The sequence below is a fragment of the Clytia hemisphaerica genome, unplaced genomic scaffold, assembly GCF_902728285.1.
Source record: "Clytia hemisphaerica strain Z4C2 unplaced genomic scaffold, Clytia hemisphaerica genome assembly, whole genome shotgun sequence".
NCBI classification, from domain to species: Eukaryota; Metazoa; Cnidaria; class Hydrozoa; order Leptothecata; family Clytiidae; genus Clytia; species Clytia hemisphaerica.
In genome coordinates, this window is record NW_027104278.1 from 62,234 (window position 1) to 78,113 (window position 15,880).

Here is a 15,880-nt window from a genome sequence, read left to right on the forward strand (position 1 = left end):
CTGAGCACGAACGTGCGAATGAGATTGGCGGCGAAACGAGTTGCACAGCTGAGAAGACCATGAAACCAGGGCACGAACGTGCAATGCAAATGAAAAATGAAGGCCAGAAAATGAACTGAACTGAGCCAAAATGAAAACAAAGCAAGGTCGAGGAAAAGGAAAAGGACTAAACGAGCCAGAGAGCCTGAGCACGAACGTGCGTGAGTGCAATGAAAGTCTAATGAAAAGAAGAAAGTAAATGAAAATCTAAGTTTTGAATAAATATTTTTGTAAATTTTCTGGATTTATAAATGTCAAATAACTAGAATAAATGCTTACCAGATTGCCCAAGTGTAGTCACTGTGTAAAAACTGCCATGAAAAATGTACTTGAATGTGAATTGAAATCAAAGTAAAACAATATCAAAATTTGAAACTTAAAACATGTCTCGACACCATACGTTTTATCTCTCTCATAGCTCTCGTGTAACTGAAGTGAGAGTGACGAAACAGAAAATGTGACTATGGGCGAAAAAAGTCTCAAGGGACGATGACGTAATGAAATATGTATTAATGTTGCATATATGAAATAATTGATATATACTATATACTAACGACTTTTCAAGTCATTTGAGAGTCCTTTAACACCGTTTTCAATATAAAGCTTTAGAGAAAATTTTAAGACAATGCTGAAAATTTCTTCCCTTAAGCCATATGAGTGAAAGATGTTCACTTCGCGTGAGCAAGATGTCAGGCGTACAAATGACCATAAGATGTGACACGATTAAAAGTGCACTTTAAAACTTCATAGTGCCTATCGTTGTTGATAGATACTTTGTTATATCATTTCGTTGTCTATGGGATGTTTTTGATGAAGACCTTGAAAAAGCCAACTATAAGCTTGAAAATAAAAGAGAAGAGATCGAAACCATAATAAAGCGTTTTGATGAAGTGATGCTTTACTTTTTTTGTCTTTGTGGCATGAAAGTGAGCGACATGAGACTAATTAACTAATTAAACGAAAAAGGCAAGAAGAAGAGAGAAGAGAAGCACCGTTGGATTCGGATGAGGATTATCAAAGTTACGAAATAGACGGGGAGAAAACCGTCATACCAGGTAAAAATTTATTTCATAATTTGATTTTTATTCGACAATATTTTCTAAAATTGATCATGATTATGGCCAAATTTAATTTTTTTTCACACTAGTCTCTATTTCTCTTACAAAATTTCTTCTCTTAAGGTATTGAAACTTTGTTCTTTTGTTGATTGGGACGGACTATTTTTTAGGGATTTCATATTGGATAGCGATATATTCAACACGAGGTGGTGCAAATAAAATCGAAGCGGAAATATGTAAACAAATTATGTTGGCTGGCTTGAATGTTAGTGATTGCAAAGAAATCATTGTCAGAGGTAAAAATTATTGTATATTAAAAGGGGCGGCTTCAAGTTTTGTGAATCGGTACGGCATCTTTTGTAATTTTGTTTTTAAATTGAGAAGCCAACCTCATTTTGAAACACTAATTTTACAAATATTAAATTGCGTTTTCCCCATTTTGCAAAGTGTTAAAAGTGCGTCTTGACCATTAGCCAGTTGGAAATTGTTTTTTACATTTTTGGAAAATTGAATGAAAATTGGGTTCACCTCAAAAAAACTTGATGTGAATGATGTTCACTGTTTAAAAAATGTATTAACGGAATTGAAAGATAACAACAACAGTGGTGAAGTAGTTTTAACAAATGGAATGGTCTTGGAGTTAAAGTCCTACTGGCTTAAAAATTTTGATTGGGAAAGATTTCATCAATGCTTCCTGAATCTGCCCATTCATTTGACAAGTTTCGCAAATTCGTTAAAAGTTTAAGTGAGAAAAAAAAAATCCTTGCGAAATGAAAATTTGAAGACCTTTTTAAACAAGCCATTTTGTTTTCCACTTCCTTCGACCAAGAAGACCTCAAATGTTTCTAGCAACAAGCCAAATTGCAGTGAAATTGTAAGTCCTGAAGAGTTTGATAAAACAATTACTTCCTTATTAGAAAAGATAGACGAAGTAGAATCTAAAGTTTTTATTTTATCCGAGTCCCTAAGCGAAGAGAGTTCTGAAAAAATAAAGAACTTGGATGAACTCAAATGTCTTCAAAAAGAAAATGCTCGAACTAACTTAGAACTAAGCGAAGCTTTAACCAAGTTGTCACGCTTGTCAACACGCAATGTTAACAAACGTGTGAAACGATAAAAGATTGAAAATAAATCTTTGAAAGCAGAGGTAGATCAGAAAAATAAAAAAATTGAAGCTCTTGAAGCCTCCTTAGCAGCAGAGGTAGATCAGAAAAATGAAAAAATTGAAGCTCTTGAAGCCTCCTTAGCAGAAACCATTTTTGACAATGAAAAATATGTTGAGAAAATGAATAAAAAACTCTCAAAAGCCTTAGCAAAATCAACCAAGTATAGAAGGCGGGGAAGAAAAAACAAACTTTTCGAAAAAAAAATTAGCGAAACAGATGGTGAAGGGTTTCAATCCCACACTAAAAATCTGAGATTAAAATTTTGAAACAACATGTCGAGTATCTTGAAAATGAAAAGTCGACTGTTGAAGAAGAATTACAGGATTTATTAGAAAATAATGAGGTAAAAGTTTTTCATAAGGGTCGTTACAATGCAGACATTCGGGCTGTTTACGAAGATCTCCTTTGTATGGGTGTGGGTACATCCAAAGTAAAGGAGGTCATCAGAACAGTGCTTAAAAATATTGCTAAGCGCAATGCACCTGTCCTACCTGGTCCAACTTTCGCTAAGGGAATGCTCCTTGAGGCAAGATGTCTTGCAAGACAACATTTAATGTACGAGTTGTCTGGGGAAACAATTTCTGAAAAGGAAAATCCAAATGAAAATGCAACAAATTTTTCTGATTTCAACACTCTTCATTCGGACGGTACTACCAAAAAAGGCCATTCATATTTAACATATGACATTACAACTAAATCTGGTAAGACTCTCAACCCGGTAAACACGAGACGTCTTGAAGTCGTCTTAAAGACGTCTTTTTGAGCCGAGTCTTCACGTCTTAAATACGTCCTAAACTGATACCGATATGAAACACTTGAAAGACGTCTTTTTGAAACGAGTGACGGACGTCTTGAAAAAGACGTCTTTACTACGTCCTGCAGACGACTCTAGCGTTACGAGATATACGTCTTAAGACGTTTTAAGGACGTCTTAAAGACGAAGTCGAAAGTTCACAAATTCCTTATCTCAAAGAATTTACACATGTAATTCAAATGGGGATTTCACGATGAAGTAGGTTAAACGAATAAAGAGGACGAAATGGTAAAAACGATATCGAGTTACTGTTGATGAGGAAATGTTTTTTTAGTTTTGTAGTATAAGAATAAATAAATAATTACAACGAACTGAATATACATTTGAATAATAAATTCTCAATGTACAATATACGAAACCCTATGATAACACCCCCTTCTCACAGACCCACTGGGAACCCTTCCCGATTTTCCTCCTAACTGAAAATTATCAAATAAACCAATCCTCACTGCAAAATAATATGCTATTTTACCATCCCCACCGAATTTTCAGACTTGAAAACAAAATAATTTAAATCCGCGGTCATAAAAAATAAGGGAACACCGATCCCCATCGAGTTTCAGTCCGTTATTTTTACCCCAACTGGCTGAAAAAGTTCTACCGGGGCTGTGAGAAGGGGGTGTATGATACAAAAATATTAGTGAAACAAGCCTGTGCTGAATAAAATAGTTATAAAGATTAAAAAATTTCTCGGGTGCCTAATAAATGTACAGACCAAAATAATCGTACAGGGAGGAAAAAAAATTGGAATTAATAAGCATACAGGCTGAAATAAACGTATAGGCTAAATTAAACGTACAGGGAAAAAACGGGTGCCTGCCTTCGAAACTTTCATTTTATTTTTATTTTGTTTTGGTTTGAACGTTCGAATTCAAATCAAACGCTCGAGTTTATAGCAAAACGTTCAAATTTACTCGTGTAACATTCAAAATCTCTCACAATACGTTCCTTCGAAATTAACTGCCTTTCTAAACGTCTTACTTGAAAAAAAAAATAACAATTTTTTTCCAGTGATATTGTTTGGTTCAGAGGGAGAAAAAAAACTTCCAGGAAACAAAAAATATCACTATAAAGTTACATCAGGCATTCTTTAAACTGCCAATTATACTATTATAGTAGGAGGGAATTAGCTCACAGCCAGTATGAATTATGACGTCATAATTCGTGATGCCAAGGTGCTGAAGGTGGGGGGGGGTTGATAAGAAGTTCCTAATACCTTCCCCCAACTCTGTACAAAATTTCAGCTTTATATATTTTTTTTCCAGTCAGGCTTGTGAAGCTAATTCCCTCCTACTATTATATTATGATACAGTTCATTCCTCTGTATCTTGAGCTCCATCTTTATCTCCACCTTTATTTTTGTCTCCGTCTCCATCTTCGATTGGATGTTCATTATTTGCCTCACTTGGTTGTTGGTTGTTCATTTCAAAATGGACCTTTTCGGGCCGTCCAGACCCACCCTTCATGTCAGGGGCTCGTTTGAGGATCTGGCCCATGTAAACCTTGATATCGCTCTTGGTCTTTTTTCCGAAATTAGCAAGGACAGCGTCTAAACAAGCAATTTGAATAATATTATATATTTTGATGTAGAGATAGCAATAAGCAGGATGATTGATAGTCGTGTACCTCGTTATTAAAAAATCCATTAAATAGGAGGCGTGATCAATGAGATGCTTATATGCAAAAGGGAATTTCGAATACACTTTCTAACTTCCAAGATTTTACTCCCGACTTCAGTTATTTTGCTATTTGATTAAAACCTCCATGATCACCTGGAATTTTAGTACTGACACTTGAGACGCCTTGAAGGCCTTGCCCTTAAAAAATCAATTACTTGTTATAGGGAATAACTAAGGAAAGGAGCTGCAAGACAATAGTAGTACCTTGTACAAGTTCTGTGAATTTGTCAAAATCATTGACAAGCTTCCTCTTGCCACGCTGACCTTCCATATTAAATTCGGACATCAATCGATTTTTCATCAACCTGATATGGAAGTCAAAACCCGTTTTTTGGTTATTTTTGTTAAGTATGTATTGTGTGTGGTTGTATCAATAATAATTCCAGAAAGAAAAGAAAGCTTCGATTTTTTTCTTAAATTTTCTTACTTACCTCCGCATTACGTTTCTGGTGTTGTCCTTCCATGAATTGCCACCGACTTTTGACATACTTTTGAGCTAATAAGAGAAAATATTTCGTTCATTTAATAACCAGGTCATTCATAAACCATCAAATTCTTTCATCTGTGCAATAGTATACTTGGTAATGCAAAAAAAGTATTTTTTGATGGCTTATTTGCAATTAATTATTTTCCATAACAGTGACGAAAAAATAGCAAACATGAAATGCAGTTATAAAAATTTAGTTTATTGGTTCTTAAGTTGCGTAATGAAATTTAAGCTACCAAACTTACCATATTTTTATTGTATGCGGGGTTTGTCAGGTTATCTTCAAATTTTTCAAAATCTTCAACTGACTCACATATCTGGAATTCTTGAAGATTGTTGTCGTGATGGTCAATTTCTTTGTCATTGGTCAACTTTCTCAGTTCTTCACGAATGTCAAATAGTAGGTTTATGGTTTTGTACTGATATGCTGAAAAAAGAACAGAAATAACATTAAGTACATTCAAAAGTTTCACTTTAAAGTACTAAAACGCGGGCGGACCTGATTAAATCGATGAAGAGGTGACCAGTAGCGAGCACCTCGCTAAAAATCGGGATTTTTAATCTCGTTTCTTAGTGAGTTCCACTTTGACGATTTTTGAAAAATAGAAGCCTTTCAAGTGTTTTGACGCAAATTCGATTTTGGTAATTTCAAAATGAAAATCAGGATTAAAGGAGGGTTTTGCTATCTTTAATAGTGTCAGCTATACGTCGGCTATTCCGACATCGGCACTGAAATGGTTAAGGAAAGCAAACACTTACTTTCATCTGATAGAGGGAATAAGCTTTTACTCATTCTTTTCGTGACACGACTTGGTGGAGTAGAAATCGATTCGTCTACAAGAAAGAAAAAGAAGTAGGAGTGTTTTATTTGAATACATTGCCAATTCCTTAAAAAACTACTTCTGTATTTAACACAACAATTATATTTGTAATCTCAAAAAAAACTACTCTTACTCGTTACAGAGACATTAAATAAATCAAAATAAGAAATAAAATCCAAGCAAGTCCAATTGTGACCTGAAATTAGTACTTACCCTCAATATGACGTCTCCTTTTAGGAGGTGGAGTGAAATCATTCTCTAAATCTGGCGAAGTATTTTCTCCTGAAAGCAAAAAGTGTACATTATGTACTATGCTAAGAACATTTTGTGATAAAGATGTCTTCCAAAAAGTTATGCTATATATTGTCCCAGTACTGAAACTTTGAAAATACTTACGTTCTGGATATGATTTTGTCTTGGATGAGGAGTGGTAGATCGGTGAAGCACTTGCCTCTGTAAATAGAATGTAACATGAATTAATTGAATGAACTGCTAGATTCGTAACGATTTTGGTTCTTTATTGAGATTATAAATAGACGTTATGAGCCATAACATAGACTCCAATATACTCAAATTATCAGGGGTTCTGAAAGAGGATTTCAACTGATTACTTCTAGCTAGCGTTTAGATGATCTGTATATTTTTGGCAAAAAAAAATTAACAATCATCCATAATCATCAATCAACCATCAATAATAACTCCTCAAGATTGATTTTTATAATTAACTTTCTCTAATTAAATATTTCACTCGTATAGAATAAGAATGGAGTACGAACTTACTATTAGATACTGCTGTCGACAACGGTTTAACAGAAGGTAGACGCGGTTTTTGAACTAAAATTTACGAATTAAAATCATTGATTAAAACAATTTAATGTAGCTAAATATACCCCTTTGATTTAGAACGCCATGCCTGTGTCACAGACCCGCTGGGGTCCCAGCCCTACTGGAAAATTAAGATAAAACTTCATCCCCGGTGGGAAAATACCCTTGAATTTCAGCCCACATTGACTTTGATTTCATCCCCACTAGGGTTTTAATCTTGGAATAATAAAATTTCTATCCAATAGGAATTTTTATCTCAACGGAGGAAGAAAGTCCCAAGAAAGTTCCATCGGGCTGTGAGACAGGAGTGTCTAAATGAATGCGGTAGATTTTCATGATTTTCAGTAGTGTACTCCATCAAAGTTTAACAGGATGTAAAACGGTTTTTTAACTAAAATTTACGAATCAAAATGATTGATTAAACTAATTTTATGTGGATATGAATGCAGTAGATTTTCATGATATTTCAGAGAACGAAAATGCATAGAGATAACGTTGAATTGAAATTGTGATAGCCTAAAATATTTCATCTTTAAAAATCTTTTATTGGTAGAGGACTATTAAGGAGAAAAACCATCACTTACATGTACTAACTTGAGACGAAGCACCCATCCCAGACGAGGCTTTCTGACCACTTGACCGTGCGGCTTTCCCTGAAGAATCAGATTTACCACTAGCTTTTGTAACATTTTGCAAACCAACATCTGAAATTTGAATAATGACTTATCAAAATGCAGATGATTATAGTTGATAACCGATTCAGTACTTTAGCTGGTTTATTAGACATTAGTTTCTCTGAGGGATCAAGACCCTCTGAAATAGCAACCCCTTGAAAGAATGGAAAAAATTTGAGACTCCCCGCAAATTTTTGAAAGTCTCAGACCCCACCTAAAGAGCTAGGGAAGGGAAAGTATTTGAAGGTGGCAGCAAAGAAAACGGTTATAAACTAATGTTCAAATTACCTATTGTATTGTCCTCGTCTTCGGTTTCAAGAGAAGTAGTGTAATTGTAATCATCACACTCTTGAAGTGAATCTGTAATGAATAACAGTATAATGAAATAAATCTTTTCAGCATAAGGTCATTCACATAAAGTGTATTTCAAAAAGAATAATTTAAAGTAATACTTCTTTGAAAACAAGTGAACGGATATTTGAAGGCTTAAAGATTTGCAAAAAAATTGCAAAATGAAAATGTTTGTGTTCAGAACAAACTACTTCAAGTTTTGATTGAAAAAAGGAAATTTGAGGGATTAAAAAGGTTGGAAAGGATAATGAACACTAACATAAAACTCAACAAAAACAAAATAATACGAAAACCTTGCATGAAATAGAATATAGGACAAAGACAAGAAAGATACTTACTACTTCTTAATTTTACTTTTAATAATTTAAAAGTTTTCCAGTGCGGCTCTGGATCCCGCTGCTCCATTAATGCGCGGATCACATTGATCTTTGTTGGCCAGCGCATGGTTTTTTCCTCCTCATTCACCCATGATCCTAAAATTGTGGCCTCCTCCTCTTTTTTGTCATCTCCTTCGCTCCAAACGCATCTTGCAAAAGTCTTCATGCTAAAAAGGAAGTACATCCCTCACTAACCCATGTGATTACTTTAAGTTGCGTATTGCAGTCATTTAGCAAAGGAAATAATCGATCTAAATAACTACTTGTGGTTTCTATTCTTTGTTGATTTAAAAATTTGAAGAAAATCAATCAGTGAACCAAGATTTATTCTAACATATTACATCAAAATACTAATCACTATAATCATAGTCATAATAATAATAAACTATCGTAGATATATTTTTTTCATGAATTACCCCTGGACATTTTTATTTTTAACCCCCTGGACACGGGTTATACCCCTGGACAAACATCAAATCAACCCCGTGGACACAAAAAATTACCCCTGGACATTGGAATTTAGCCCCTGGACATTTTGGCTTTTTTTCAATACCCCTGGACAATTCATCCTCCACCCCCCATTAACGGACTTTTTCTGGAAGAGCCCATTATGAGAAGGAAAAGCATATAAGACAGAACAATACTTTTGTAGTCAATATTTTTTCCTGTACTACTGTAAGGGTAAATTTTTCAAGGCCTTACTTTTGCCCAAACAAATGATCCTTGTCAGGTGTCACCCTCAGTGTAAAGAAGAAGGGAAAAGATCATTTATCAAATGTGGTCTATTAATAATGAACTAACTTTTGAAAGTATATGTGTAAAATTCTGAAATCATGTAAGAATAACAAACTTTTTTTCTGGTATTTTATATAAATTACTCTCTTTCTATTTCATGCAATAAGGGGAAAAGACATTTTCCATCTTCATTTGGCAGACAGATCATCTTTCTTTTAAAACGGTCTCTACTAACCACTCTCTCACAATGTGGTTTTAAATTGTTTCTCAAAAGTACAATGTTCAAAGATTTTGAAGAACAAGGGCTGGAGAACACATCCTGCAATTGATGATTCTTGAAAATATCACATGTAAATTCGTCACCTCTCTTCTCCTTCACAAAGATTATGTTTTCACCATCAGAAAAAATACTATCTTTCACAGAGTTTGGTCTTATTTTGCTATAATGACTTGCAGTTTTCAATGGAAAAGTAAACTTTTCCTGTTGTCGTTTGCAGATTTGGACAAGTGGGCTGTGCCCATTTCTAACAGATCGCTTTACTTTTTGCAAAAAACTTTCAAAGGGAAAGCATGAAATTTCATTCAAAGAGCATTGATGAAATTCGACATCTTCATGTAGGTGCAACAATCCATGAACATTGTATACACAAAATGTACTACCGAAAATAACACGGCAATTTAAAACAAAAGATCGCAGTAGCTCTTTAGCCAATGGTAGATTTGAGACTCTGAAATCGTCATTACTGTGCAGTAAGATTGAAATTCCTACACTTAAGTAGAGAAAATGTTCATAGGCCTCTGGAGACAGAATGTCACGAAGTACAACAGGTCCAAGGTAGAGTAAGAATTGGCGAAACTCGGTGGCTTTCCAATAGTCAACCTCATCTGTCCCTCTGGGTTGTCTGCTAAACTCTGAAGGTAGGCTGCCTCTCAATGATAACAAGTGAGAATTGAGCAATTCTTTTTGATTTACTGATAGTCTTGCTTTTGAGCCGAATGCTGATTGAACCAGTGCCTTCAAATATCTTTTGACAACACCAAGCATGACGAGATGCATGTAATCAAGAACGAAACCATTTATTAATGAAATCTCAGCTGCAACTAAGGGAGAAATAGTACGTTGATGTTCTGGATAGCGAAAATTACAAAACATATCTTCAGTTCTCGAAACAATGTCCCCAGGAATTTCATTAAAGGTCACTCTTCCATTGTATTCACCTTTAATTGTACAACGTTCGCACGAGTTGTACCCAGTATGATAAACTATTCCCTTCAAGAAGGCACGAGCAGGAGCATCGCACATAAAAGCTTTAATTTTAAAACGATAGATCTGATTTTGGATAAGAAGTCCATGTTGTCTGATAGTCTGATACTCGTTAAGAAAGTCATACAGATACTCATCTACCGGATAAGGTTTTTTCTTGCCGTAGTATAGACACACCACAAATACTTCGGAATCGTTAAGAACACACAGTATACCCCAAACAGACTTTGGACTCGATTTGAATAAAGGCAAACCGTCAATATTAACCAAAATTTCTAATGTATCAGTACTACTCATTGGATTGTCATTCAAGACTCTCAAAATGTTGTCTTTGAGACCAAGGTAAACATATTCACCACCACATTTATTTGTGACACCAATATCTCTTGGACATTTCAGAAGAGTACGAGCTGTCTTTGGAAGTTCATTGTGTCCATGAATCCTTAAAACTGCAAGTAGCTGGTCAATGGAGTTATGCGTCCAACCGTTATCGGTCGCACATTTGGCCAATGACTGGTTCAAGGTAGGCTCAACATTTTCATTTTGAGGTGGTTCAAAGCCATAGTCAAGTAAATCGAAGTTTTCACCATCCTCATCACTTGACAAAACACATTCAGAAAGATCTGTTTCACTAAGATCGCTATTATCATCATAACAACCTGCTGGCTGATCGATTTCCATTGGATCTGACACATCTGAATCTTCACTTCTAGCATCACTAGTTGGAAAGTCTCCATGAATACTCTGTGAGTCATCATCACTGTCCTCGATAAACTCATGTATCTTTCCTTGTCTAACCCTCCATTTTTGTGATCGAGACGCCATACATAACTGAAACAAAGGGAAATATCACTTACTCCTGATACATAATGACTGAATATCACTTATTCCTGGGGAGGGGGCAGCCAGGGAAATTGACCGACGGGTATGTGTGGAAATTTCAGTAAATCTAAGAAAGACTAAGAATTTGTGCCTCAAACATTTGAGGGAAATTCACTGTACTACGGGTATAGAATTCACCAAATTTTTGCTGCTGTGTAAGAGTGCGGTCAATTTTCATTTTCAGCCAATTATTTCTGCTGCTACGCATACCGTCAGTTGCCCATACCCGGCCCCCAATCACTTACTATACTGAGTTGTATCTCTTTGAAACTATGTGCTAGAGAAATTACCCTTAACAGTAATTTAAAAGTGAAGAAATTTGCTAAAAATAGTTCTCACCAAAAATTAAAATTTTATCTTCTATACTAATTGAGTTTATGAAAAATTTCTGTCACTATGGCATTTCATTGAACACAAACTTCCGTTATCTTAAAAAGACATACACAAAATTTTGACTAATGTAGAAAGTTTAGAAGTATAATTTTTATTGTTGTGTTCGGCATTTTAAGCCAAAACGATGTCAGGAATTAACCCACATTATACAGTAGTATTTTAAAGGCTTTTGATGTGCAAGTAAAACAGTTAATCGACGTTTGTGACGACGAGAACCGCCTAGTACACTAACTAAACTAAATTTTTGAAAAAAAGCTACTTCGTCCAAAAAAAAGATTTTTATTGACCAGACAAAATTTGTCAAATTGTTTATTACCGAAGTGATCATGCCTATTCTAGCCACTAGGGTGACCTGAACCACTACATAACCATGAAAAAGATGATCCATGAAAAGGGAAAATTCTACCTGAACCATATCATAACAATGAAAAAAAAGCTTCATAAAAAGGGAAGCAATTTAGAAATTACAGATAGCTGACTACCGAAACGACCTAACCTATTTCAGTGACACAGGTTACATGAACCACTTTATAACAATGAAAGGAGAGCATATACTTGTAAGAAGAGAAGGAGATTTGGAAATTATGTAAAGCTAACCACCGGAGTGATCATGCCTATTCTAGCCACCGAGGTGACCTGAACCAAGTACATAACAATGAAAAGACGATCCATGAAAAGGGGAAGTTTTACCTGAACCATATCCTTAACAATGAAAATTAGCTTTGTGAAAAGAGAAGCAATTTAAAAATTACAGATTTTATAATAATGGAAGGAGGGCATTATATTCGTAAGAAGGGAAGAGATTTGGAAGTTATGTAAAGCTAACCACTGGAGTGATCATGCCTATTCTAGCCACCGAGGTGACCTGAACCAAGTACATAACATAAACAATGAAAAGACGATTTGAGAAAAGGGGAAATTTCAAAGTTACAAAGTCAGCCACCCACGTAACCATAGGGGACCATCGAAAATTTGTTCTGCTCGCATCGCAGCAGTTGTTAAAAATACAATGGATACATATGCATTCATTATGTTGCGAATTCCGAGCCCTGATGATGTATCTCCACTTTCTAGCTTGCCGCATAGATAATTATATAGGTCAGCCTACAGAAAAAAAAAACTTAGCATGTGTCGCTGCAGCCGATCATCTGCTTTAAGGTATTTTTCATTACGTAATTTCTGCTGGACTACTTTATTAATCAACAGGACGTCCTTTTTGAAAAAACGTCTATTGTAATAATTATGCATGCCTATATTACCTATTTTTTTTCTATAAAATAATTATTCAACAGGGTGGCCTTTTTAAAAAAAAGGTATGTAGAAATTCAATCACAATTTCGATATTTTAACCCTTCTTCAAATTTTTACTTTGGCCGTTCGCTCAGAACTAATTTCCACATGCAGACACGTAAACAAACATTTATTGAAAAACTTTAAATATGTCCCACCGGACCAGCGAATTTTTCATGAATTTTATGAATTTATATGATCTTTTAATTACTATTTTTACACATGTTTTACTGCTCTCCAATTGTTTATATCGATTACTTTCTAATTAATTTCCAATCTCTTGAATCTGTACATACTCACAGTTTTTTAAAAATGTTTTATTTGTACGTCTGATGATTGTCGTAAGGCATGAAACTTAAAGTAATGTACTTTTAACTTCTGAATTTTGAAGTAAATTTATGAATTCACTCTACAAAGTTATCATGCACTCTTTTAAATGGTGTTCATCATCTACAATATTTTGATACTTTGGCCGTTCGTAAAAATTGCTTGGTTCCCGTCATCTCAACTTCGTTAAAGTGGGTCAGTCGGTCGGTCGAACAGTAAAAATAAAATGTGTTCAAAAGATAAGAAGAGGGGAGTCGGGCGGGATTAAAAAACACAGGCGTTTATATGAAACAGAAATTGTAAAACGGTCGGATGGACGACGGGAACCAAACTATTTTTTACGAATGGCCTTCTCTTCTCCAGACCCGATTAGGCCTTGAGGTTTCTCCACTTCTAGAAAAAGTTCTGAAAGTTTCAAGAAGGCCAGACCTGATCAGACTGATCAAACTTGTCGAAATGTGGTCTTGAAGAGAAGCGGAGCGGTACGTTACAAACTTTTTACAAAAAATTGGGTTATCGAACTGATCCAACCGTAACCCATAGACCCGTTTCAATGTTTTGATTTTTCGCGTTTGTATGCGCATGCGCCAAAATAGTTACGGTTTTTCAGAGGCAGAAAACACGAAGCGCTTGCTGGAAAAGGCAGTTTGATTTTATTATTCATTGACCACCACCATTTATTTCATCATTGCATTGACCAACACCATTGATCCACCAAAGCCGTCAAATCTTTCAGTTTATTCACAAACACCAATTTACAATAAAAACGATTGGATTTAATATCTCCACAGTCATATTCACCAGAACGATCAGATCCTACTGCACAATCATCAGATTTCCAAAATTCTTGAATAGATTAACTAGCATCGTTAGGTTCTCCCAAAATCACCGGAACCATTAGCACCGGCGTAGAAATTTACAAATTTTGATAGTTTGACACCTCAGGGCCACCATTTTCATTTTTTTTCCCATCGTTACTTTGTTACTTTTTCGTTACCCCTCGTTACTTGCGTTACTTCATCGTTACCGACCGTTACTTCATCGTTACCTGTCGTTACCTACCGTTACTTGTCGTTACCTATCGTTATCTATCGTTACCTACCGTTACCACTTTTAGTAACAACGCAGGGTGGCCTTTTTAAAAAAAGGTCTATGTAGAAATTTAATCACAATTTCGATATTTTAAGCAATTTTATTTAACCCTTCTTTAAATTTTTACTTTGGCCGTTCGCTCAGAACTAATTTCCACATGCAGACACGTAAACAAACATTTATTAAAAAACTTTAAATATGTCCCACCGGACCAGCGAATTTTTCATGAATTTTATGAATTTTTATGATCTTTTAATCACTTTTTTTACACATGTTTTACTGCTCTCCAATTGTTTATATCGATTACTTTCTAATTAATTTCCAATCTCTTGTATCTGTAGATACTCACAGTTTTTTAAAAATGTTTTATTTGTACGTCTGATGATTGTCGTAAGGCATGAAAACTTAAAGTAATGTACTTTTAACTTCTGAATTTTGAAGTAAATTTATGAATTCGCTCTACAAAGTTATCATGCACTCTTTTAAATGGTGTTCATCTACAATATTTTGATACTTTGGCCGTTCGTAAAAAATTGCTTGGTTCCCGTCATCTCAACTTCGAAAAAGTGGGTCAGTCGGTCGGTCGAACGGTAAAAAAAAAATGTGTTCAAAAGATATGAAGAGGGGAGTCGGGCGGGATTATGAAACAGAAATTATAAAACGGTCAGACGACGGGAACCAAACAATTTTTTTCGAATGGCCTTCCCTTCTCCAGACCCGATTAGGCCTCGAGGTTTCTCCACTTCTAGAAAAAGTTCTGAAAGTTTCAAGAAGGCCAGACCTGATCAGACTGATCAAACTTGTCAAAATGTGGTCTTCAAGAGAAGCGGAGCGGTACGTTACAAACTTTTTACAAAAAATTGGGTTATCGAACTGATCGAACCGTAACCCATTGATTGAATTCAGGGATCGAACTTGATCAAACACTCATAATTTTTGAAACAATCTTAGAGTTTGATTAATTTATATACTCAAATTTTGATCGTTCGATTGAGTTTGATTAGTTCGATTGTTTGATTGGTTCGACAAGTTTGATTTCTGATCAGGTCTGGCCTTCATGTTGCTCAACTTCACACCTCTCCACTTAGAAGTTTAGATGGAAAATCTTTACACAATCGTCAAATAAACTTACAGTTCATATCACATCATAGCACAAACTGCAGATATCACATATCAATGTTGTTGTTCTACTATACATGGAATGTTGAGGACTTTGTACTTTTACTTTCAGTTTCTGCTTCAATAATTGCAGGCTAAACACAAAATGATCAGTCCAAATCACATACATAATTTATTACTTACTTTTTTCTGTTTTTAATTTCTGCGAAGCTACTGTATGCGACTTTTCTTCGGCGGTCTCTCGTTTTGAAAAGATGTCTTTTGTTTGAGATACTCGTGCGCAGCTGCAGCATTTTTTGGACAGTGAAAAAATAATACACGGGGGTGCTTTCAAACTTACTTACTTTTCCAATTTCATTCACATTTTTGAATGAGGTGCATTCTTTGTATCTGATTTGAAGATCTTAAATAGTTTAACAAGATGTTTTTTATTCAAGTTTACTTTTTTAAACATATATCTTTTTAAATAGCTCATACAAAATGATAA

General features: G+C 35.0%; 1 protein-coding gene across 1 annotated transcript; it reads right to left on the reverse strand.

Annotated features, from left to right (window-relative positions):
* Positions 1-4,343: 4,343 nt before the first annotated feature.
* On the reverse strand, positions 4,344-15,432 carry LOC136816862 (uncharacterized). Its single transcript, XM_067073190.1, has 12 exons — positions 15,407-15,432; positions 8,253-8,458; positions 7,852-7,923; positions 7,474-7,593; positions 6,845-6,898; positions 6,461-6,517; positions 6,278-6,346; positions 6,003-6,077; positions 5,489-5,670; positions 5,188-5,252; positions 4,961-5,061; positions 4,344-4,626 (listed from the first exon to the last, which is right to left on the reverse strand). Exons 2-12 carry the CDS (start codon positions 8,455-8,457, stop codon positions 4,391-4,393), a joined length of 1,236 nt encoding a protein of 411 aa, XP_066929291.1. The 5' UTR covers position 8,458; positions 15,407-15,432; the 3' UTR covers positions 4,344-4,390.
* Positions 15,433-15,880: the final 448 nt, after the last annotated feature.

Excerpts from the sequence above, each read along its gene's own strand:
- LOC136816862 (XM_067073190.1), bottom strand. The coding sequence starts at position 8,457 with ATGAAGACTTTTGCAAGATGCGTTTGGAGCGAAGGAGATGACAAAAAA. Across the intron at positions 6,347-6,460 it reads GACAAAATCATATCCAGAAC|GAGAAAATACTTCGCCAGAT; the intron begins GTAAGTATTTTC and ends TTTTGCTTTCAG. Across the intron at positions 4,627-4,960 it reads ATTCACAGAACTTGTACAAG|ACGCTGTCCTTGCTAATTTC; the intron begins GTACTACTATTG and ends TTGCTTGTTTAG.